The following is a 25,988-nucleotide window of genomic DNA, read 5'->3' on the forward strand; positions in this document are numbered from 1 at the left end:
AAGTGGTTCTTGTCCGGTGGCTCTAACAAGGGGAACCAGAGAAAGAAGCTAGAGCTAGCGGTAGATGATGCCAAGGGGAAGGACAGCGACTTTCCAACCCTAGACGGCTGCCTCATGATATTTGGTGGGATGATGGCCTATGACTCCAAGCGCCACCAAAAGATCGCACACCATGAGGTCTATGTGATAGAACCGACCAAGCTATCTTTCCTCCGGTGGTCAGAGTCCACCATCACCTTCGACCGATCCAACCACCCGGATAGCATCCCATAGCGGGGAAGGTATTCGCTCATGGTCGACCCGATCGTTGGCATGAAGAGGCTCACCAAGGTACTGATAGATGGAGGCAACAACCTCAACATATGTACGCCGAGACACTCGATGCCATGGGCATCGACCGGTCACGCGTCTGACTGACCAGGGTGCCTTTCCATGGCATTGTGCTAGGGAAGCTAGCCATACCGCTCGAGCAAATCGACTTGCCTGTCACCTTTGGGGATCTGACCAACTATAGGACAGAGACCGTCACCTTCAAGGTGGTTGGATTCCACGGGACCTACCACGCCATCCTGGGACGATAATGCTACGCAAAGTTCATGGCCGTCCCCAACTACACCTACCTACAGCTCAAGATGCTAGGCCCGCGTGGGGTCATCACCATCGGCACCACCTTTCAGCGTGCTTACGAGTGCAAGGTTGAGTGCTACGAGCATGCCTTGGCAATCATCGCCTCCAATGAGCTCATGGTCATCAAGGAACGGACTACCAACAAGGCACCTGACTCCAAGCAGTTGGACAGATCCTTTGAGCCCATGGAGGGCGTCAATGAGGTCCTCATAGACCCCAGTAGCTCCAAGGGCAAAGTGGTGTGCATCAGCACCATGCTTTCCTCCAAATAGGAAAGTACGCTCATCGACTTCCTCTATGCCAACAGAGATATCTTTGTGTGGAAACCCTCAGACATGCCAAGCATCCCGAAGGAAGTCACCGAGCACGCCTTGAAGATCAGGACTGGCTCCAAGCCAATGAAGCGCGCCTATGCCACTTCGATGAGGAGAAGTGTAGGGCCATCGATGAAGAGATCACAAAGCTTTTGGAGGTAGGATTCATCAAGAAAGTGTATCATCTCGAGTGGTTAGCCAATCCCATCCTTGTACAAAAAAAGAATAGGAAATGGAGAATGTGTGTTGATTACATGAGTCTCAATAAGGCATGTCCAAAGGATCCATTTCCTTTGCCATGTGTAGATCAAGTAGTTGACTCGACCTCAGGGTGCGAAACCCTCTGCTTCCTTGATGTGTACTTCAGATACCATCAGATCGCTATGAAAGAGTCTGACCAGCTCGTGACTTCTTTCATCACCCCATTTGGGTCATTCTGCTATGTCATGATGCCTTTTGGTCTAAAAAACATAGGAGCTACATACTAGTGATGTATGCTCAAGTGTTTTAGAGACCTCATCGGGCAAACTGTTGAGGCCTACGTAGATGACATCATAGTCAAGTCCAAATAGACTGACCGGCTCGTAGATGACCTAGAGCAGACCTTCACAAAACTATGAGCAAACATCATCAAACTCAACCCTAAAAAATATGTTTTCGAGGTCCCAAGGGGCATGCTGCTTGGGTTCATCATCTCCAAGCATGGCATCGAAGCCAACCCAGAGAAGATCTCAGCCATCACGAGGATGGGTCTGATCCATAATCTAAAAGGAGTACAACGAGTCATGGGGTGCCTTGCCGCACTTAGCCATTTCATCTCACGCCTCGGTGAATGAGGCCTCCCGCTGTACTAACTTCTAAAGAAGACCGATTGGTTTGCGTGGACTCCTGAGGCTTAGGAGGCACTCGACAAAGTCAAGGAAATCCTGATGAAAGTGGTCAGCGCCGCCACCACACAAGTGGTCAGCGTCGATGGAGAGCCTAGTCCCCCGACCAATGGAGAGCTGCTCCTGCTCTACATCGTGGCCACCACACAAGTGGTCAGTGCCATCCTGGTGGTGGATTAGGAGGAAGAAGGACACGGCCTCAAAGTGCAGTGCCCCGTATATTTCATTAGCGAGGTCTTGTCTGACTCCTAGACTCACTACCCATAAATCCAGAAGCTCTTATACACCCTCCTGATCACCAAGAGGAAGCTACGTCACTACTTTGAGCCACACCCGGTGACAGTCGTGACGTCCTTCCCTCTCGGCGAGGTTGTCCAAAACCAGGATGCCATAGGGAGAATTGCTAAGTGGGCACTTAAGCTAATGGGTCAGGGCATTTTGTATGCCTTTTGGACGGCCATCAAATCCCAAGCACTGGCCGATTTCATTGTAGAATGGACTGAGGTCTAGATGCCGCCAGTAGCCATTGATCAAGAGTACTAGACGATGTACTTCGATGGGTCGCTAATGAAGAGAGGCTTTGGTGCAGGGCTAGTTCCGTTTTGCCCCTCGGGATACGCATAAAGTACATGGTCCACCTCCATTTCCCCACCTCCAACAATGTGGCCGAATACGAGGTGCTCATCAATGGCCTACGCATCACCATTGAGCTGGGCATCCAACGGCTTGATGTCTGAGGTGACTCACAGCTGGTCATCGGTCAAATCATGAAGGAATCAAGTTGCCATGACACCAAGATGGCTGCTTACTGCTGAGAAGTCTACAAATTGTTAGACAAGTTCGATGGCCTCGAACTCAATCACATCCTAAGGCAGCTCAATGAGGCAGCCGACGCACTAGCGAAGATGGCATCTAGCCGAGAGCCGATGCCGATAGGCATCTTCACCAGTGATCAACATAAGCCTTTGGTCTACTATGAGGAATGTGGATAGATCGAGGACAAACTGCTTGCCTTGGGCTCAAGGGCTGACCAACCACCTGCCCCCTCTGACCCCAAAGTCATGGAGCTTGACAAAGGTCTAGTGGTAGAGCTTGACCCTCTAGCTAACTGGAGGACCCCGTACCTCGATTGGCTTCTCCGCGAAGTGCTCCTGATAGACAAGATAGAGGCCCCACAGATCGCACACCGAGCCAAGTCTTTTGTCATTATCGAGGAGGAGCTCTACAAGTGAAGCCACACTAGGATCCTATAGCATTGCATTCCCATCGAACAAGGGAGGCATCTGCTGAAGGACATTCATGGTGGGTCTATGGATATCATGCCACAACCAGAACCCTGGTTGGAAACATGTTCCAATAGGGCTTCTACTGGCCAACCACGATGGCCGATGCTGAGCAGATTGTGCGCACCTATGAAGGGTGTCAATACTACGTCCGACAGACCCACTTGCTAGCCTAAGCACTCCAAACGATCCTTGTCACATGGTCATTCGTGGTCTGGGGGCTCAATATGGTCGGACCTCACAAAAGAGCACCCGGAGGCTACACGCACTTGCTTGTCGCCATAGACAAGTTTACAAAATGGATAGAGGCTTGATCGATCTCTATGATCAAGTCCGAGCAGGCCATGTTATTCTTCCTCAACATCGTCCATTGCTTTGGAGTCCTGAACTCCATTATCATGGACAATGGCACATAGTTCACTGGGAAGAAGTTCCTCTAATTCTACGATGAATACCACATCTACGTTGATTGGGCCGCTGTGGTGCACCCTTGCATGAATGGGCAGGTCAAGTGCATGAACAGCATGGTCCTACAAGGTCTCAAACCTAGGATTTTCAACCAGTTGAACAAGTTTGGTGGGCGTTGGGTCACGAAGCTTCCCACGGTGCTCTGGAGCTTGAGGATGACCCCAACCGAGCCACTGGCTACACACCCTTCTTCATGGTCTATGGTTCTGAGGCTATCCTCCTGACTGACCTCGACTATGGGGCACTGAGGGTCAGGGCGTACAACGAGCAGGGAGCCGAGGTGTCCCTCGAGGATGCCATGGATCAGCTCAACGGGGCATGCAACGTTGCCCCCCTCTGATCGGCCAAGTACCAGTAGGCGCTGCGCCGGTACCACAACCATTAGGTGCAGAGTTAGGCCTTTAACGTTGGGGACCTGGTGCTGCGCCTTGTCTAGAGCAACAAAAACCACCACAAGCTCTCCCCGCCGTGGGAGGGACCGTACACCATCACGGAGGTGCTCTGACCAGGCACCTACAAGGTCAAGACCATCGATGGCAAGGTCTTTGGCAACGCATGGAACATTGAGCAACTACGTTGCTTTTACCCCTAGCCTATGCATATGCATAAGAATGATATTTCTATAATATGAAAACGTTTTCTCTTATCGGTTTCGCTATCGTTCCCTCTATCTTTAGTGACACCCGACCCCAGCAATGGCGGGGGGGGGGGTCGGGCATCACTCGGGGGCTGATAAGAGTATATCTACTCAGAGACATTCTTCGCGCCCGACTCTCCCTTACATTAAGATCTCAAAGTAAGGGCTGTGGAAACAAAACCTGAGTAAAACTGGTCGGACTACAAGAAACCAATGCCCCAACGGCTATGACGTTTTTGCTCACCAGCGTGATCAGAGTTGTTTTGCCTGCATCCCAAGCTTTATAGCCTGAACCACGGAAAGGGTCAGAGCACATTAACCTTTTTTATAAAAGAAGGGCGAAGAACCAAAAGATTGTCCAACCATAGCAGAAATTAAAATCTATTCGTTTATTACAAGGTCACTATTTAGCCTAACTAACTAATTTTTTGGGAGGATGATCTCATCCTCTATCTTGGCAGATAAGTCCTACGCCAGAGAGGCCACCTCCTTCTTGATGTCCTCTAGCTCGGCGTTGGAGTAACCGGACGTGAAGCCTTGGCTCATCGTCTCTAGATTGATGTTCTCATAGTGAGAATGAGCGATCACGAACGACCGATGAACGTTGAAGAGGAGTGCATCCCTCACCATCTCGTGCACCCAATCCGTGATCCAGATGGCACAAACAATGAGCGAGCTCATCTCTTGCACCAAGGCCTACTCGAGGTTATCACAGACTAGCTAGACGGCGACGCGTAGGGCGTCATGCTCATCGCTCTCCTTTAGGAGGGTGGCCTTCACCTCACTGAGCTCCTTCTCTAGGCTACGGCTCTTGGTCACCTCCACCCCAAGCTTGTGATCAAGACCTACCCAAAACACGCACCAGCCATGTCAAAAAGCCTGTCGTGGATCCTAGAGAGAAGGACAGCAAAGGAAGACTAGGGGCTTATCGTCCATGTCTGCCTAGAGCTTGTGTGCCTCGTCATGCTGCCAGGCCACCTCGGCCTCCAAGTTCTGGGCTTGCTCCTGGCATTGGCTGACCTCCACGATGAGTCTAGCGGTCACCATCTCTGTCGTGCCCTTTAGATCCTTCTCCCATAGAGCTTGCCCTCTAGGAGGTCGATCCACTGCTCGGCGTTGTCACGCTCCTTCCGTAGCCGCTTGATGTCCATGGTGTCCATGCGCATACTCTCGATTAGGTCCAGGAGCTTCTCCCTAGCTTCGTGAGCGTCGTCACAAGCCTCCATGTACTTGATCCAGAGGTTGACCAACTCCTGGTGAATAGGGGCAAGTTTTTGACGAGCGATAGCGAGCTAGGTGGCCAGTTCCTCATGTAGCCGCTCCCCCATAGCTCGCAGCTGCTCCTCCGCTACGAGGAGATCCCAAATGGCTTTCTCGTGGTGAAGGAATGCAGACTTCTCCTAGCTATGGTCCATGAGAACCTGTGAAAAGGGTATGAGTTAAAAGGCAAGAAAAGGGAAGACGAAGGTCGAAAACACTAATGCACTATACCTAACCAACCAAAGCGATGACACCTTGTAGCGAATTCAGCATGGTGGTCAGGGCATGGACCACGACCCCCACCTCCACGTGGATGCTCCCCCACTCACTCTTCTCCATAGCGTCGTCGAGGGTGAAGAGTGTTGCCCCCAGGTCCCGACGATTGGCCCACTTGATTTGGGGTCCTCCCTAGGTGTGAGGGTCGCCGCCAACCCAAACTAGAGGCCAAGATGCCTCCGCAATGACCCTAGGCAGTGCCGACCCCTCTCATGATCGCAACTCATCTGGAGTGGGCCCCTAGCGGTAGAGGGGGCGGGTGACACGGACGAGGAAGCCTACCCCACTATCATGCCTACTAAGGGTGCACCAGGCACGGCCTCCTTCGATTGTCCCACCATGGGTGCCGCTGTCTGCCTAGACGACGGCCTCGGTTGACCTGTCACTAACACGCTCACCAGTGTGGACAATGGCTCCAGCCGCGAAGTCTCCACCTATGGCGTCGTGGCCATGCTCGGCCATGTCGTGCCTACCATGGGCACCCTAGACATGCTTTCTGCTGCCTGCCCCCCCCCTTGTAGACACGGCCGACGGCTGCGCCTCCCCGGTCGACCCCGTGGTCACCCTAGCCACGCTCCTGCCAGCCTCTAGCGTGGCGCCAAACGGGTCCCGGCACACCCACCGAAGGGTGAGAGTCTTTTTCAGTGCTAGCTTCAGGAGGGTCCTGCACCCCCAACGCTGTAGAAGGCATGACGATTAGTTCATGGTGAAAAATTCATCAAAAAAACAAAAGAATGAAAAAACTCTCAGCTTACCTTGACGCCATCGGGCGCTGACGTTTTGGGGCCGGCCCGCCCGACCTCGGCTGTGACTCCTCGTTGCGTTGTAGTTTCGAGCCCTCCCTTTGCTTGGGAGGCTCGGACGAGGTGGAGCCATCGGTTGTGCTTGACACTGGGGGGTACCGTAGAAGGCCCGGTGGAGCGGGGCAACTCACTCCCGCCATCTCTAGGGGTGAGTCCTCCCCCTCTTGCTCTAGGAGATGCCACAGGAAGGGCCCCGCCTACGACGAAGGTGGGTCCTTGTCCCCACCGGCTAGATCATCCCACGAGATGGGTGACCCAGAGCCATCGCCCCCTCCTCTTCTTCTTCCTCCTCCGGCGAGCCTTGGTACCGCTTCCCCCGCTCCCTCGCTCGCCGTTTCTTCTCCTTGTCATCCTTCTCCTTCTTCCTCCACTCATCTACGGCATGGTTTGTTGCCCTCATGGCCGCATGCTCCAGCAGCGGTGTGACAGAGGTTGAAAGCCCAAATCCACTGGCAGCTCGATGAAGCCCAGCTCCGACCACATCATGGGATGTCCCGGGATCGGGAACATGGCGTCGGACTTGTCCATCATCTCCTTGACACGCTATGCAATCTTGATATTGTGAAGCGGCCCCTGAGCGAGCACCATCCCACCGAGTTCCATGATGGGCACCATCCCAAACAACGGGAGGGCACGCACCATCAGTGGCGCCACCCTCCTCGCATGATATGCTCCAATGATGTTGGCCCCACGAAGGTCGCAGCTCCTCAACAACACGATAGCCTCGAGGATGTCACACAACCTCCTCTTCTCCTTGTCGAGTGGCCCCCATGGCCACGTTGACAGCGCCTCCTTGATGAAGTGCCCAGTGAAGTTTGGCAAGGGGGTAGCGGGGTCGTTCTTCAAGTAGAACCACTATGTGTGCCACCCCTTGTTAGATCTGGACAACTGGCAGGGCATGTACTTGGCTACCCACTGTCCCTGAAGGTGGATGCCCATGTATCCCATCGGCACTAGGATCTCCCCACCTCTGTCCTTCTTCCTATGTAGGGAGACGGCAAAGAAGTACCTCCACAACTCGAAGTGCGGCTCGATCCTCGGGTACCCCTCACACATCACGATGAAGGCCACGATGTGTTAGATCCCATTGGGATTGAGGTGCTGCAGCTCAACCTAGTAGTGGTGCAGCAGCCCCTCGAAGAATGGATGAGGGGGGATCGCGAGACCACGCTCGTGGAAGGGTGTGAAGGAGACGATGTAACCGTCGAGCGACATAGGCACCTCCTCATGGCCGGGAACCAGCCACTCCATCATGTTAGTCCTCCAACGAAGAAGACCATGCTTGACGAGGCCTTCCATGTGTGCGTGGGTGACGTCGGAGCGGTACCATGACTCCATGGAAAGCGAAGATGGAGGAGCGAGGACTTTTTGGCGATGGTGTAGAAGCCAAAGCTAAGCTACAGATCTGGGCACTAGCGGTGGACTAGTAGAGGCAGCAGATCCAAACGACGGTGGTGAAATGGTGGGGAAGGCAAGATTGCAGTTTGGCACACCAAAACATGGAGAAGGAGCCCGCTATTTATAAGGCAGACTGAGACGGGAAGCGAACCATCTGCCTAGATCGACGCGCCCGGCACGCCCCGTCACTTCGCCCCTCCGAGAATCATGCACATGCCACTCCCAACCGCTCCTCGAAGGACGTGCCGAACAGCGGTTCACCCCCTCGATGGGCCAAAAACCACAGCAGGTAAGTAGGGATACGGAGCTAAAAACGCTCCCATGGCCCATTAAGGCCTAGAAGTTCGAAGGTTGGCCCACCGACGGGTTCACAATAGCTTTGAGGCACCTTTAGAGCGAGGGGTGGAATAGGATGGGCCCGCTAGCGGCCAGTACCTGGGCGCACAAGCACCGCGGGCATTCCAGCCCATGTTCGAGTCTTGACAGAGCACGGTCCATGGTTTTTCCTCGAAGAAAGGCAACAAGCCCTCAGGATCGGTCGAACGGACCTGAGAACTATATGGACTGGCCGTCAAGAACCTAGAGTCGGTCACCAGCTGACCCATGCTGGACCCTCGCAAATAGGAAGCTGGGGCCCCACTCGAACTTGCCCATTAACAACTCACTAAGCACCATAGTTCGCCCATCGAGGAAAACGTGGCATGGCTTAGCCCCTCCATTTTATCAAAAAACGCTTGAGGGAGGACGACCTTAAGACGAGCTGACCCCTCGACCGGACCCTTGCTACACGTGGGGGCTCGAGGGTTGGACTCGCAAGGAGACTGAATACGCGGTCGTATAATAATGGCGGATTGGTCGGATCCTAGGGAGGAATCAGAATCAAAAGAGATCTTCTCTAATCCCCCAAATCATGCAGCTACATGCTCCCGAGGAGTCCGAACACGATAGAAAGGAATCTCGACCATACCAAGGCATCCTGTGGCCCGCAAAGGGAGATCAAGATCCCCAGAATCCTTTCAAAAAAGCCTTCGAAGGAGTATCCTACTCCTCCGCGGGCTCGGGGGCTACTATCAGGTATCAGTATCAGGGATACCCGGAAGAAGGAAGTTAATGGCCGCCAACGCTAACACCCTTGGATGGTCAAGAGCGTATCTTGGTCTCGCCCAACCCCGAGGGCACGGGCTCCGTCTCGCCTAACCTCAAGGATACGAGATCCGGGTCACCCGACCCCTCGGGCGAGAGCCCCGTTACGCCCGACCCCTCGGACGAGAGCCCCATCACATCCGACCCCGAGGTCGCGGACTCCGCCTCGCCCGATCCCGAGAGCGTGGGCTTCGCTCCGCCTGACCCCGAGGGCACGGGCTCCTCCTCGCCCAACGGAGGTCCGTACTGCCCCCAACCACTATGGGTCTAAAAGTACGAGTCCGGGGTCAAACTTCTGACACCAGAAGGGGCGCAGGCGCATCTTGACGTGACCCGCGGCCATGACGAGCCACGTCTGAGGACGCACATCACCAACAGCATCGGGCGTGCCAGCGCTGTGCTACCTACTCCCCGTATGGCCTCTAGCGGAGGCGTTAGCGAGCCATACCGTCCGCTGGGATGGGATGAAGCGCCACGATCGGCTGACAACACTCGACAATGCGAGTGACGAATAGGGCCGTGACGAGGAGCCATCCCCGTCGTCATCTACGGGGCCGGCGGGACCCGCATAAAGGAGATGGAAGACGTTGCAATCCCGACAGCCTTCCTCTCCTCTCCTCGTCTCTCTCTCTCTCTCCGATGTAACCTGCATCTCCCCCTTCATCTATAAAAGGGGAAGCAGGACACCCCACGGGGGGGGGGGCATCCTAAGACACATCTAACACGTCTGAGCGGCGGAAGGCTTAGGCGCTCGGCAATAGACAGAGAGCTCAATCAGACTCACTCTTTTCACAAGAGACTTGGGACCCTCGCCGTCTCTCGCCTGTTTGTAACTCCTACTACAAACCAAGTGCCGGTAACACAAGCAGCAACAGACTGGACGTAGGGACGTTCTGCCTGAAAGAGTATAAATCCTTATGTATATGATGAATTTTACTGGCCAGTGATTCGAAACACTGGCAATTATCATGGGGAGTAGTATTAGCATGGGCAGAGTATGTAGAGAATATATACACTTGTACAACCTACTCCTAGTCTATAGCTAACAGAAGAAGTCCATTCATGGATGAATGGAACCAGGTCAAGTCAACAACCTCTAGTAGATCTAGAATATATATACACACACACACAGCACAAGAGAGCGAGGGAGAGGGTGTAGTGCGGCCACTAGCCTGTCAGCACTAGTTGCCATTTTCGGTCTAGATGAAGATGCTTCTTACGTATTTCACATCTACGTACCCGGCTGGTCTGGCCCTAGCCCTGAGATAGATATGGAGAGAGGACCGCGTGGATGCATGCACACGCATCTTTATTTATTTGTCAATGACCAGCTATAATAGAACTGTATGTATATGATGAATTTTCAATTCATATATTGCATTGCGTTGGTATAGTAGGACACCTACTACATCACGTACATACGCAGCTGAACAAGGAACCGAAGTCAATATGGTGGTGATGCATGGGCTATATGCATGCGTATATATCATTTATCGCGTGCAACGATATTATTCACTCCTAAACCACTTACTGTAACTATCAATCACCAGCCCATACTTAACCCTTGTGCTGTGCTGCCGCCACCAGCTCACCACCACTTTCAAGCTTTTTTACTAACTAACAGAGTGGAGAGGGAAAAACGAATGAAAAAGGAATAACGCGCGGTGACTGTAAAGAATAATATGAGTGGAGAGAATAATGATCTCAATGCTTGACCGCAGCACTATCTATATACAATACAATTATTATAGGCAACAACAATGCAAGTAGCAGGAGAGGGGTACCTGCCACGTGCATGAAAAGAACCGAATCATACTATGCATGCATGAGTATGGGAGAGAATGAAGAATAATTGAAGATGGTGTGGTGAACTGCCAAAAGACTCAGGACCAACCCCCCCCCCCCCCCCCCCCCCCCCCCCCCCCCCCCCCCCCCCCCCCCCCCCCCCCCCCCCCCCCCCCCCCCCCCCCCCCGCCCTAGCCCCGACTCCTCTGCCCCCTGCCCGCCGCCACCGCCGGCGGCGCCGGCGCCTCCCACCCTCTCGCCTCCCCTCTCTCCCCACCCTACATCCCGCTCCTTTTCCCCACCCCCGCGGGCGCGCGCGAGCGCAGACGTGCCGCCGCCGCATCCATCCGCGTCGATCTCTCGGCCTGTGTCATCGGCTGCCTTTCCGCCGCCATCGGCTGCCTCTCGGTTACCGTCAGCCGCCTCCCAAGCGCCGCCCAAGCCGGATCCCCCCGCCGAGGAAGCTGCCGACGACCTGACCGACTGCTGCCTCCTCACCAGCGCCGGCGGTGGTCTCCTGTGAGCTGTGGACACCACCCCCGCGCCCCATTCAGTGGGCAGTTGACTCGCCGAAGACACACACGGTCGACCTCACGGTGGATGGCCCTCCTAGTTCACCACCGGGGCTACCCACCAGGCTGCGGATAACGACGATTCCGCCAAACGACGCCTCGATGGCTTCATCAATAATGTCATGCGTAAGAGGGACTCTCCGTTGATTCGCGAACCTCCCAAGCAGCTTCCTGCTAAGGCGGTGCTGCCGTGGCGGAGCAGGCGGTTGGCGGCTCAGAGCATCTCCTGAGTGCCAGCTTCCAAGCGAGGTGAGGTGTTGATCATGCAGCGTATGGGCTACACCAAGGGTCCATCTGTGCCATCCACTTCGGAGTTGGAGACCTTCGATAAGCTCTTCGACGGCAACATGACTGCGTCCGAAGCCGAAGTGCTGGACGAGCTCTTTCCGTCCGTTAGAAAGGCATCGTCCAGGCAGCCGCGAAGACGCAATGCCACCTCCTAGGTCACAAAGCTGCGTCGATATTGGTTGTTTCGTTTTACGTAATATCGAAACATGAGGTCTTTTGCTTGGATGAGATCCAGCTTCGGCTGTGTTAGGTCGACCTCCTTCGGCACTCGTTAGAAGCGCGTTGTATGTTTGCTCAAACTATTCTTCTTAACACAATGACACGTAAATCTTTTGCGTATTCGAGAAAAAAAGAAGATGGTGTGGTGAATTGCATGCATCCATGGTTAGTTTTTTTTTTCTTCAGGAAAATCCATGGTTAGCTGTTAGATGGAGAGCTGAACAATAGCCAAGGCCCAAGGCCCAAGGCCCAAGGCGCTCGAACAGAAGACGAACGTGATGGGGCTATCACACCAAGGCCTGCTTGGGGGTTCAGACTAAGCTAGTTTGGGCCGAAGCACTTAGGCAGCCCAAGAACGCGTACCGTCCTCCACCTGTTGTTGGCCACACAGCTTCGGGCGTGCCTTCGTCTTCCTCCACTCGACAGTCGACGCACGCACGCACGCACAGAGAACACCCGCCGCCGCCAGCGTTTGCGTCTGTGACAGAAAACACACACGCCGCCACCCGGTTCTCGCTGCCAAAAATTAGGGGCCAGGGCTCCTTTGCTGATGAGGTAGGTAGGGCGGCTCGCCACTCTTCTCTCCAAGACCCGATTCCACTCCGCCGCCCTCCCGCCCGCCAGACCTGGAGGAACAAGACCTTGCTTCCTTGCCAACATGGCGTCGCCGGACGACCCCGTGCTCGCCGCTTGCAATGTACGGACTCCCTTCCATCTCCTTTCGCCCTTGTTGAGCTACCTAGAGCCCTCGATCGGCTTGATTCATTCCCTACCATACCCTAGTGCCACTCGCTTGCTCGTTCCATATACCACTCCCAAATTCAGTTCCCTCACTGTTTTGCCCAGAATTTAGCAATGTACTAGCTTCTTAGTAGATTCGTCCCTCTTTCCTTCTACCCTTCGCACTGACTTTATTTACAGCTGCCATGTTTTGTTTATTTTAGTCCTAATCAACTGCTGCTATGTAGCTACCTCCAAATTGATTGCTGGTTGGATAGCATTTGGTTGATTCCAATACGTTGCTATTTCTTCATCCTGAGATAATGTGCCCTGCTAACATTTGCTCTACTAATGCATCATTGTAGCACAACTTGAGCCACTTCAGAATAAAAGAGCTCAAGGATGTCCTGGATCAGCTTGGACTTTCGAAGCAAGGAAAGAAGCAGGTTTGCCCACTGCAAGCCCCTCTACAGACTCTATTCACAATCAACATCCATTGCCCAGTGCTCCCTGTTATTGTGTTAAAAATGTCGAAATGGCATCGGTTTCTTAAGGCCACTATCTTTAATAGCTTAAGCATATGCTGAAATTCACCAGCACAATCATCTATGTGCCTTTTAGTATTCTTTTTTGGGGGATTTGGAAGTTATTACTTATTATGACCAAGGTGGTCTTGGTGTTTCCAGTTTGGTTTGCTGGATTTAGTGGACAGGGTTATGGCAGTATTGTTGAGTCAGCAAGATCAAGGTACATTCCATTCTTTGTCTCCAAAACTGTTGTTTTGCATTACTATGTTTCCAGCATGAGAAATAATTTTAAGTTTATTCTTGTAGCCTCAGAAGTGAATGGTTTACCAAAGGCAAAATCGGTGGTGAAAATAGTGGAGGACACTTTTAGGTGAGTCCATATTTTTTTGTTCACATTGACTTGTCTGTACAACTATAGATTACCTGATTGGCTCTAATGAAACCTTGGCAAACTATCGCTTTTTTGCTTCCTGTTTCAAGAAAAATGCAAGAGCCTACAAATACTGTAACACCCTCAAGGAGCCACGGATCAGGACACAGTGTTAAGCCTAAAAAGAAATCAGGCAATTCTGCTCAGGCAGTTAAGGTTCGTTGCCCTTGTGGTGACTCCAAGCCAAATGATTCCATGATTAAGGTAAAATTCTCATGATAAATATGCCTTTCTAGCTCTTCTACGGTATTTGATGTCCTGCAGCCAAACCATAAAGGTTTCAGATATTTGTTGTTGGTCCATTCAGAATCACCAAAGCATCTGACTGTTTATATTCTGAAACTTCAAAGCAGTTTGATGGTCTAGCTCACTCTCAGTCTTTCACTTTTATACTGGAAGCCTGTAGCTTTTATTGTGAAATGTAGCATTACTTGCTTTGTTCGGAAACTTTTGTAATTTGTAGCTCTTGTGCATGATGAGATGTGCTACACTACATATTTCTGTTTCATTGATCATTTGTTTGCTCCTTGTAGTGTATTGATCCACAATGCAACATATGGCAACATGCTGGCTGTGTTATCATACTCGATGCTGAGAAGTCTGCGGACAATATTTATCCTGAATTACCTTCCTGCTTTTATTGTGAAGTGTGCCGACTTAGCAGGGCTGATCCGTAAGTTGTTTTCAACTTCAGTATTGTCCTGAACTCAAAGAGACCATGTGATTAACTGCTTTTAATTTGCAACCTTATGCCATTTGTATGTGCTGGTTATTCTGTGGCATCAATCACTTACAAAATTCTCCTTGCCTAAATTTAAAATCTGATCAATCTGTATCCTTTGCAACGTTCTTCTTCGACCTTTTTGTGTGCTTCCTTGTTCTACTTGTTTAGGTAACAAGCATTATTTTCTTAGTCCTAATATTAGGTGACCTATTATTTCTGACATAGTTTCCTACTGTAACATGCAGTTTTTGGGTCACCGTGAACCATCTGTTACTCCCTGTCTTTATAGGACCCTCTACCGTAGCAGCAGACGGGTGAGCTATCCATTCTTTCATCACAAAGCACACTTATTGATGTTTTTGGATGGTACAAATCAGTTCTGTCTTGTGTCCTCTGAATTATCTGTTGAAACCTTTTTGATCGTTAACATTTCTGCTAGTCCCCCATGTTGTCTAATTTTCTAATATAAGTAAAATAACTTCCTTTGATAAATTTACTTTGATACAGCATGAAAAAGGTATTGTATCATGATTGGGCATTTTTGCTAAAATTGCAACTTAATTCTTTTAAGAATTTTAGAAATGGATATCCATATCGAGTCGTCATCAGATCTTATCTGTTAATCATTTGCTTTATCTTCTGTTTGTGTGATGACAATATTCTTTGCTCTGAGTACTCTTTCACCAACAAGCCTTACATGTGTTGCTTTAGAGCATCTCTAGCAGCTCACCATTCATCCCCAATAGGATGGTATTGGTGATCACCAATACTGTTTTTCAGACTATTGGGGAAGATGCTCCAGCAGATCACCAATAATCTCCCCCAATATATGTGACCCACATGTCATATTACAATTTTTTTCTTTCATTTTCTCCCTCGCGTCGTCTTCTTTCCGCATGCGTAGAGGCGCTCGCGCGGTCGAACTCCTTCCTGCTCGCGCGTAGAGGCGCTCACCGGCCCCGGCCACTGCCGCGGCGAGCCACGGCCCTGGCCCCGGCCACGCCACCCCCAGCCCTGCCCCCGGCCGGATTTCTCGAGCGCCATGACTGTGCAGAGAGGAAGAACCGAAGAAGTGGCAGTTATTGTGGGCCCCACTGTATTGGGGGAGATCTAACTCCCCCTTTATTTGAGGGAAGAAGAGGAGTTTATTGCTAACCACCAAAAAAAGGGGGCCATATTGGGGAGCTGCTGGAGCAACAAATCAACCACATCTCCCCCAATATGGCAGTTTTATGTGGATGAGGGATGAGATTGGGGAACTGCTGGAGATGCTCTTACATCTGTTAAATGCATGAATACATGTGAATGATGTGAGCTTTACTTTTGTTTGCTGGATGACATAAAATGAACAGCCTCCTCCATTATGTGTTGCTGCTGTAGCTTACATGATTTGTGCAGTCATCTTTACTCCTTATGTTATTTATAGGAAGAAATGTGAGATAATTGTATTTTGGATAACAATGTTGATATATGAGTCCCGAGCAACAAAATGGTTGAACAAATTGCTTCATTTTGTTATAAAAGTTAAGTAGGAATATGCATAGCCTTTTGTGATTGTTGCTTATGTCCAGGTCATATACTGTACAGTATATCGCAAAAAGCTTTCAGCTTTCAAGAGCTAATAGAGAAATGCTACAGCAAGCTGAATGCGATATTCAGGTTAATTCCACCTCTTTTTCTTTTCATTCTCCTTGGACCATTACGTTTGTTTAGGATCATCATGGAATAATCACCATTACCTGCGTGTATTGATTTCCTACCTTGGGTTTCATGTGCAGCCACTATGTTCAACCTATACGTATCAGTTATTTACTTAGAGTTCGAATCGATTTTTTTTCTTATGCAGGTTTGGTGTATCCTTCTCAGTGACAAAGTACCTTTTAGGATGCACTGGCCTTTACACTCTGACATGCAAGTTAATGGTATATGCAGTGGCTTATTATGTATAGCGAGTCATATTTTCTAATTGGATTTTGGTACATGTTTATTGAGTTAAAAAACTTAGTTAAGTGCCACCTGTTTGATTTTTCACAATGTGTACAAGGAAAGAATGGAAGATACTCTTTTTTTTATTCTTCTTTAGGAGACTTGAAAGGATGGAATATACCCAAAGACTTAGCCTTAGATTAGATAGGAGTGCTTGGAAAACAGCTATTCACGTACATGAACCTTGATTGCTTCTGCTGGGTTTCAACTCTAGCCTACCCCAACTTGTTTGGGACTTAAAGACTTTGTTGTTGTTGTTGTTGTTGTTGTTTAGGAGTTGATATGTTGTGTAAATTGTTGAATATTTGTATGACACCTGGTTGGTTTTATTATGTTGCCACTACTTGGACGTTTGAGCCTGAACCTACGCTTCTGGCAGCTGTGTTGCTTTGTTGGATGCCAAGTGCTATTTTCTGTATAACAAAAGGAAAAGGCAGAACCAAACACCCCAGTCTGAATCAGATTAAGTCCAAATAACAGCTGATTCATCTTTTGTTGCACAGTCAGTGATGCTTTTCTCCTTTTCTTGGGGGGCTTATTATGGGCTGATTTGTATATGCACCTCAGTCTGTGGTTTATGACTTGTGCTTGTACTGGTACATATACCTGCAGTTTAGCAAAAATAGTATTTTACATCCTTCTAGCTGTAGTTATGATATAAGTTCTGGTAGCTATTCTGACAGTAAGTTCAATTATACTATATCTTAACTATTCCTATTGGTAATTCTTACTTTGTCAGGTATTTATGTTAGGGTGGTTAACAGGCAACCCCAACAAAAGTTAGGGGCCAATGGTAGAGACGATGGTCCACTAGTAAGTCTTTTTTTTGTTTTGAAGCTTGCTATTCTGTTTATTTTTTGCTAAGGCACTGGACTTTTTTTTACATCATCTTCCTGCATTCAACAGCTACAGTTTTGTATTGTATATTATATCTCCTTTTGACCCTGAACATTTCTATGTTCCCAGTTAACAGATTACCTGAAGGAGGGACCTAACAAGATATCTCTATCGAGAAATGACTCTCGTACTTTCTGTTTGGGTATCAGAATTGCCAAGAGGAGATCTCTAGAACAGGTGGGATTTTTAGTATATAGTCCATTGTTAAGCACTACACTCTCAAAGATTCAAGACACATATTTTACTAGGCAAGGATATGTGAATCAGCCGTGCTTCATGTGCGCCTTTTAAGAAAGTGGATAGGCATTGGCAAACACTTTCAGATGGCTTTTATTGTTCTTAGGCATGTCCAGTGCTTTTTTTTAATATATTAGAAGTTTTACCCTCCTCTATCTACCACAAATATTGAGATGCTTTTCTTTCTGTTCTTTTTTTTTATTCTTACCATGTTTGGAGTCTTAGACTTTTGATTATCTTCCAAGTGAATTCCATTGTAAGGCCTTGCCACCTTGGGAGGATAGCTGTTTTATATGCCCAGAAAGATTCTCTGTGGAACTTGTACGTTTGGTGTTATAGCAAAATTCCAATTCACTGTTACCCTTTGTTAGGATCTGTCTTTTGTAGTGAAAAAACTAATCAGAGAATGATCACCCACCCATGCACCCAAACTGGTTGTATTACTACTACAGTACTACTGCCACAAGCTGGTACCTAGAAAGTGCTGAACACCTGAATTTTGAATCCTGTTTCATTTTTATTGTTTCTAGTTTTTGAAACTTTGATAGTGGGCAGGTCCTAAATTTGGTGCCAAAGGAACAAGATGGTGAAAATTTTGATGATGCCCTTGCTCGTGTGCGAAGGGCGGGCCTGGTGCAAGCGGTAGAGTCTTACCGCCTGTGATCGGAAGGTCCCGGGTTCGAGTCGCGGTCTCCTCGCATTGAACAGGCGAGGGTAAGGCTTGCCACTAACACCCTTCCCTAGACCCCACACAGAGCGGGAGCTCTCTGCACTGGGTACGCCCTTGCTCGTGTGCGTCGCTGTGTTGGTGGTGGAGTTGAGGCAAATAATGCAGACAGTGATAGTGATATCGAAGTTGTGGCTGATTCTGTCTCCGTGAATCTTCGGTGCCCTGTAAGCAGTCTGGCTATTACTGTGGATGCTTTAGATCCTTAATGGACTGCTTATAAAAATGCCAATTGCTCTGATATGTCTATTAAACCTGACAAAAATGAAAGCGAGATTGATGGAATTAGTAGGTATGGGAGAACATGATACATGTTCATATAGGCAAGGATAACTAGGGTTGGCTTATATAGAATCTGAACCAATCACCAAAATCATTCCCTGTTTCGACTCACCCTATAGGTGTGTGCTGGACTCAGGGTCCGCGGCAGCACAGGCCCGTGTATACTGGGCTCTAGGCCCATCTGCCTGTCTAACACATTGTAATATTGTTCCAGCCAAAATTTTGTTCAATTATTAGTATTTGCCACCAGAAGTTATTCTCTATGCTGCAGCTGTGAACTGATGACTTTTTAGGCTTAGGTTTACTTATCCTAAGATCACCATATATGTTATATTTTTGTTAATGCACACGCTTTTTCCGTGACCACCATATTTGGAACAATATGTTTGATGGTAGGCCCTGTGTGGCAACAGCGCTTCTCAGGAAAAAGCCGCTTCTCTTCACAAATGCAAAACTTTTCAGGGCAGTGCTTCTCCACTGCTTTTGTTACATGTAAAAGCCAGATTCTCCTTGCCATGGTTCTCGAGCAGCTTGCAGAAAAAGTATACCTACTTCTTCCACCACCCCCTGCCCCCCTGCTACGCATCCACTTCCTCTTGGTCGCCTTGCTTCTTCCCCTCTGCGCCTCCCCTCTACCACCTCTGCACATTGCCACACCTGCAGTGTTGAGGTTCAACCAGCTGCTCAGAGGCACGTCCCAGCCATAAAGTGGCACAGCGGCTTGAAGGGGGCACCTTGGAACTCTGGCTGCTGTGGTCCAGGTGCAGGAGGTGGTGCCTGGGGCTGAAGCTTGGATTGGAGGGAGGAGAAATTGAGAGGAGGTTGTGCTCAAGTTGTGGGTTGGTGTTTGTGGTGTCGATCTGCAGATTAGTAAGAAGAAAGGAGCAAAGATAGGAAGGATAGAGCTTGTATGAGACTGGGAGTGGAGTCGTACTTGATTTGGGTGCAGCTCACCCTGGTACTTTGCCTATCTGGGTGAGAAAGAGATGAAGTGGTGGAGTTGCTGCTTGAATCGATGGGAAAGAAACGGAGATGCAGAGGCTGGTGGTCTTGATCTGGTTTGGTCGGTGGAGAACAAGGAGCAGAGGTGAATTCCAGGTGGATGGTGACAGCAGTTCTAGAGCAGAGGAAGGCACTTGTTTTGTGAGTGGCTCTTCTGCTTATGGTGGACGGTTGGACAAGCTACTTGCTAGCATGAAGAAGCTGAGCTGAGGCATGCCTGTTTGCTGCTGGCCACCATAGGGCACGCTGTGTCAGGGTGGCTGTGCACAGCGGCGGCCAAGGTTGAGCGAGAGGGGACGGGCAAGAGCAGCGACAAGGATGAGCTCTCCCCTTCTACTAAAGTCATTATGGGGTCCCATAGGAAAGTATCAGTGAAAAGGTTGCCAAACATTTAGTTTTTCCCCAGCAGTTGCTTCTCATAGCTTTTTCCATAAACCAACTTGTGCATGAGTTCAAGCTTTTGCTAAACAGGGCCATAGTTTTCTTTGCATTCCTTCGCAGAAAGTCACCCATTTTTTTTTTCTTTTGATCTGTTTTTTTAATCTTGTGACAGATGACTGCTTCAAGGATCCAGATTGCTGGTAGGTTCAAGCTTTGTGCTCACATGGGTTGTTTTGATTTAGAAGCTTTTATTGAAATAAACCAACGTTCCCGGAAGGTTTGACTATTTGGACTCAATACAACTTTTCCTCATCTTCTTGACCATATTGATTGAATCTTGTTTCATCTTTATCTAAATCAAACTCCGTTTCCTTGCTTTCAGTGGCAATGTCCAATTTGCCTGAAGAATTACTCTCTAGAGAACATAATAATTGATCCTTACTTCAATCGCATCACTTCTTTGGTGAGTTTATAGTGGCGATGAAAGAATGTTTTCAACTTTGCATGTCTACATTTTCAGGTGTGTATTGTTGCTGATTTGTTGCTTATTGGTGATACAGATCAAAAGCTGCGGAGATGATACGTCTGAAATTGATGTCAAGCCTGATGGTTCCTGGAGAGTTAAGGGCAGAGCTGAACTGAAGGACCTTATACAGTGGCATCAACCAGATGGTACTCTCTCTGTGGCCACAGATACAGCAGCCAAACCTGAAATTTGCATTGTAAAGCATGAGGTTAAAGAAGAGCTGCTGTCTGAAGAGGCCGGATGTCTTAAGTTGGGACTTAGGAAAAAAAGCAATGGCCAATGGGAAATTAGCAAGATAGGGGATGCTGATCTGGTGCCGTCTTCTGGTAATGACCATTCAAGATAAAAAAAGGGCGTACCCAGTGCAGAGAGCTCCCGCTTTGTGCAGGGTCTGGGGAAGGGTGTTAGTGGCAAGTCTTACCCTCGCCTGTGCAATGCGAGGAGACCGCGACTCGAACCCGGGACCTTCCGGTCACAGACGGTAAGACTCTACCGTTTGCAGTAGGCCCGCCCTTCGACCATTCAAGATACAACGAAAATAAAAAACTGCATCACTCTCTCAAGCAATATTGGTGATACAAACATTGCAAATGAAGGTTATAATTTAGAGCCAGCAACAAATGGTGATCCTACGACCCATGTCCATGATCTTGATTCTTCATCCTCAGATCAAAATGGTCCTCCAGCATCAACTGGGCAGGATATTATAGTTTTGAGTGACTCAGATGATGATGATGTCATGGTGTTGTCTCCTGGTGCTGTGAACTGTGGCTCGATGCATGACACTGGAAATCTGTTTCCACTCAACACACCTGAAGATTTAGGAGTGTGTAGCGAACAAATTGGTGTATGCCCAAAGGAAAGCTCATTTGTTGCATTAAGAGAAGGTTTTGGTGACCTGGGATTGTCCTTTTGGCAATGTCTTGGGAGTCCCCGAGATTATCCTACTTCCCAGATACTTGATACCAGTACAAAGGCGACAGATAATCCAGGTGAAGTGGAAAACTACCCTGCCAATGATCAATCTAAGCGAGGCCCAGTTTCTGGGGCTGATTTGGGGGCAGCAGCAAACCCGGTGGAAGATGGGCATGATAGCGCATTGCAACCTTGTTCATTAAGTGAAAGAGAGAGTGCCATGGGTCTTGCTAACCTGGGAGCCGACACTCAAGCATGTGTTGATGTCCATTCTGACAAATGGACAGATGTCAGCATTAGTGGCTCTGATGAACATTTAACTGCTGCCAAAATTGCATCTAAGAAAAGGAGCAATCCTGGAGACAGAATAAGAGCTTTAGATGGTATGGAAGAAGTGTTCACTCCTTTTTTTTTGGTTATTATCTGTTCATTGCACTGCATTTTCTTGATATGGCCGCTTAGATGATTTGAATGGCAATGCTGTGCTACAATTTTACCAGCACCACTTTGCCTCTGCCAAATGTATTGGAATCTGTCACTTCGAGTCGCTAATTTATTTGGTAACGTAACAATGCCTCTGCTTTTGTCCCTAGAAGAAGATGGTAACGTTTGATTCCTTGTGTGCAGCTTCACTCGGTGGAAGCACATATAACGAGGAGCTGACGGGAGAGAGATGGCATGGTCCTATCTAGGGATGAAAACGGATCGGATACGGACGGATATCACTGATATTACATTTGTTTTCATATTTCTGTCTGGATTCGGATTCGAATACGGATAGTGTCAACTATGTTGGATATGATACGATTGAATATTGACATCATAAATATGCGATTTGAGTATTCGAATACGGATACGGTATTGGATGTTGGATATCTGGACTTGGATACGGACAGATTTCAACCCCTCTAAACGGATTCGGTTTCTAATATGGTCAAAAAATATCCGTACCGTTTTCATCCCTAAGCCCTATCTCACTACCGCAGCAGCTACGTTCAGTTCGTACCAAGATTGATACTAGTAGACATTGACTTTCCGATTAGCATAAATTTAAGCTGAGTAGAGTGTGGATCTACATACTTACCATATACTTATGCTAATGTAGCCAATACTTGACTTATGATGCTGGGTGACAAAATCAGCTATTACTTGCCCTTTGATTGTTTTAGTCGATTCGTACCTCAAATCAAATTCCGACAACGCAAGAATCCACTTCCCCATTTTTCATTTAATATTAGCATTGATAGCATGTGCTTGATCGCATTAGCCTTGGAAACAACTGTATACTCAGCCGATAACAAGTAATGTCGCAACTTAGTGCAAGAGAAATATAAGCACAAGCATAACTTTTCGATGGGAGAATATATTGTTTCTGGATTCAAAAGCCTTCTGCTTAGATAGAAAACAACTCGTTCTTTCCCTTCAAACTCTTGCATCAAGGCCGATCCAATCGTTTGGTCATCGACCGATACGTACAACTTAAAAGGCTTACCTTGCTGAGGAGGGACCAGCACAGGTGGATATTTTATGTATTCTTTTATCTCCTCAAACACCTTTTGTTGTACGTCACCTCATTTAAATTCTTGATTATTTTTCAACTTCAACGAGGGAGAAAACGACATAACTCTTTCTGACAAATTTGAAATAAACCTCCTGATAAAATTAATCTTACCAAGCGGAGATTGTAACTCTGTTTTAGTAGTCGAGGGTACTGCCTCATCAATTGCTTTTATACTTTTTTGACCAATTTCGATTCCTCTCTCGTGAACCATGAAACCCAAAAATTGTCTAGCTAATACTCCAAAGGAATATTTATTGGGATTCATCTTTAGACCATGTTTTCTTGTGCACCCCAGAGTCTCCCGCAAATCAGCTAGACGTTCCTTGTACCCCTTAGATTTTACCATCATATTGTCAATGTAGATTTCAACAATCCTACCGATTAACTTATAAAAAATATAATTCATTGTCCTCTGATAAGTTGCACCGGCATTCTTCAAACCAAAGGTCATCACAACCCATTCAAATAAACCGATTGTGCCAGGGCATCTAAAAGCTGTTTTTGCTATGTCTTCCTCAGCAATAAAAATTTGATTATATCCTGCATTGCCGTCCATGAAACTTGTCGGATACCGTGAGAAGGGGTACCCTAAGCAAAATCCAAAAAACGACTGCTTAGACTTCGTAAAGATCGAAACCAGCTAAACGCTGCTGGCCTCGGCCGATTCTCCGACTCGCCCGAGGCTCCAAGGGCCTCGGCCGATTCTCCGACTCGCCCGAGGCCCATCGCCGCAGGCCTCGGCCGATTCTCCGATTCGCCCGAGGCCCCCTCGCTACCGACCCCGAGCGATTCCCCGCCAAAGGCCACGGCCGGGCCACCGACCCTCCGTCTCGCGCAAGGCAGGCTCGGCAGCACTCCGCCGCCTCTTCCTTCTCCCGTCCCTCTGACAAAACGTCGTGTCACATCAACTCAGCCGACTGTCGCCCCTGACGACAACCGCACGCCCGGCACAGTACAGCAGAATGGCCGATGGGACAGGAGGCAGGACTGGGCAGGGGTTACCCGCCACTGTACTAACCACCGTGACGCCCATGCCTCACTATGCTGCCAACTCCTGCACCGAGGACAATGCAGCGTGGGGAGCCACATCTGGGCTACTGTAGCCTCGGAATCAGTACCCAAGGCCAATAACTCCCCCCAAGGACCTCGACAGTTTGCTTCACGGGCTCGGCAGCCTGAGGGTCCATGACCACCGAGCCCCCCGCGATGGCTCGGCCTCGGCATAGCCGCTGCCCCCTACGACGTCATTACACGGCAACCCGCACGTCGCCCGCCATGTCCTGCATCAAGCCGTACTGGAGCCCCACGACGCACAAGACCGAGCACGACCAGCATGTCGCTTCCGCACGTCCCATCGAGGCGCTCAACCACTCCGACAAATCACACGACGGCGCAGTGCAGCGACGTGGCAGACCAGACGTCCGTCACGTCAGCACCCTGCCATCCACGACGGGACTGTGCAAGGGTTACCGGCTACTGTGCTGCCTAAACTCCTGCACCAAGGACGGACACGACGTGGGGAGTCAGAACCGGGTTCCTGTGACCTCGGGGCCAGCGAACCGACCGCTCCGCCCCGCTCGAGACCCCCGATGAGCCTCGGATTCCGCCTCGCCCGAGACTCCCGGAAGGGCCTCGGGCGAACTGGCCATGCTCCGCCTCGCCCGAGGCTGGGCTCGTCCCGCAATCTCGTCACCTCCGCCTCGAAAGTCACTCTGGCAGGCTATCGCATCCAATTAATGCACCCAGCTGCCCTCACTACGAAAGCCACGATCGGCAGTATACCACGACAGGACAACGGTCAAATCGCCTTTTTACCATCCCTTACTGACAATACAGGGCACCATATCCTGTAGACGCATGTTCGGCACTGTTCCGCCCAAATCAACTATCGGCGATGGCCGCCCAGACCTCACATTGCCACCCGCTAAAGGCCTCGGCGCAGCAGGCCTCAGCACAGTGGGTCTCGGCCTCAGCGCGATAGGTCTCGACACAGCCTACTACAGCAGCCACCAGGCCTCGGCATTTCACCGAGTCAACAAAAGTACAAGAGCGCAGCATGTCGTTAGCCTTGAAGACCATACCGACTAGACATCGACTGGAACTCCCACGACGCCATACTGCTTCAGGGAGCGGAATACGTCAGCAAATAGTAGCCTTCTCATGTACCTCTCGCTTCCTCCTTGTAACTATAAAAGGAGGTAGCCAGGGCCATTTCTGGGGGGCGGGAGGACAAACACACCGATAGAATCACGCACTCCCACGCTGCTTGGGAGCAACGTCCCAAGCAGTTCGCACCACCCTCGCCGAGACCTGGGGCTAGCTCCCTCTCTCACTCAGCTTGTAACCCCCTACCACGAGCACTCCGGTGCAAGGAATACAAGATCGATCTCTCAGACTGGACGTAGGGCCTCGACTGCCCGAACCAGTATAAACCTTGTGTCTCTTTGCATCACCATCCGGGATTAGGGACACGCAGTACAAATTCACTCGTTGGTTGAGGGACCCCCGGTTCCAAAACACCGACAGTTGGCGCGCTAGGTAGGGGCCTCTGCGTGTCAGCTTCGTCATCCTAGCAAGTTCCGGATGGCAGACCACATACGACCATTGCGCCTCGGCACCATAGTTTGGTTCGGGAGCCTAGAGTTCATGTCTCTAGGGCATGAGTACGACATGGTGCTCCTCGCTCCTCGAACCCCACCGTCCGACGACGAAGTCACGCCCCGGCAGCCCAGGCGTAGGCGGCGTCCGGGCGGCCGCTCTCGCCACGCTCGCCGGGCACGGCGCGAGCAAGGCCACCCCGACGCTACGCGAGCCCGGGGCAGCACGACACTCCCCGCCGATATCCTGCGACCAGCTGTTGGTACGGGGTCCCTGACTGGGGACCTGTCTGACCTGAGCCTGGACAAAGGAAAATCGCCAGGGGCTTACGACGATGCCCAGTCATCTAACCCCGCTCCGCCACTCCCTGAAGAACCGACCCCGGCGGGGCAGAATCTGGAGACGGCCCCGTTCCCATACCCCTTTGGGTTGAGAAATGCCGCCACCTCCTACGCCTACGCTTACGCTGCCGCTCACGAGCACCCCTCGGAACGCCGCCAGCGCTTCGCTCTCGA

The 25,988-nt window shown here is 49.8% G+C and overlaps 1 protein-coding gene and 1 pseudogene across 1 annotated transcript; both read left to right on the forward strand.

Moving 5' to 3' along the window:
- The first annotated feature begins 596 nt into the window (after positions 1-596).
- On the forward strand, positions 597-899 carry LOC136479206 (uncharacterized). The gene has a single exon (XM_066477142.1). The coding sequence runs from the start codon at positions 597-599 to the stop codon at positions 897-899; it is 303 nt and encodes a 100-aa protein (XP_066333239.1).
- An 11,499-nt stretch (positions 900-12,398) lies between these two features.
- LOC136483393 (E3 SUMO-protein ligase SIZ2-like) lies at positions 12,399-22,175 on the forward strand (annotated as a pseudogene).
- Positions 22,176-25,988: the final 3,813 nt, after the last annotated feature.

The sequence above is a fragment of the Miscanthus floridulus genome, chromosome 9 (genome assembly GCF_019320115.1).
Source record: "Miscanthus floridulus cultivar M001 chromosome 9, ASM1932011v1, whole genome shotgun sequence".
Lineage (NCBI taxonomy): Eukaryota > Viridiplantae > Streptophyta > Magnoliopsida > Poales > Poaceae > Miscanthus > Miscanthus floridulus.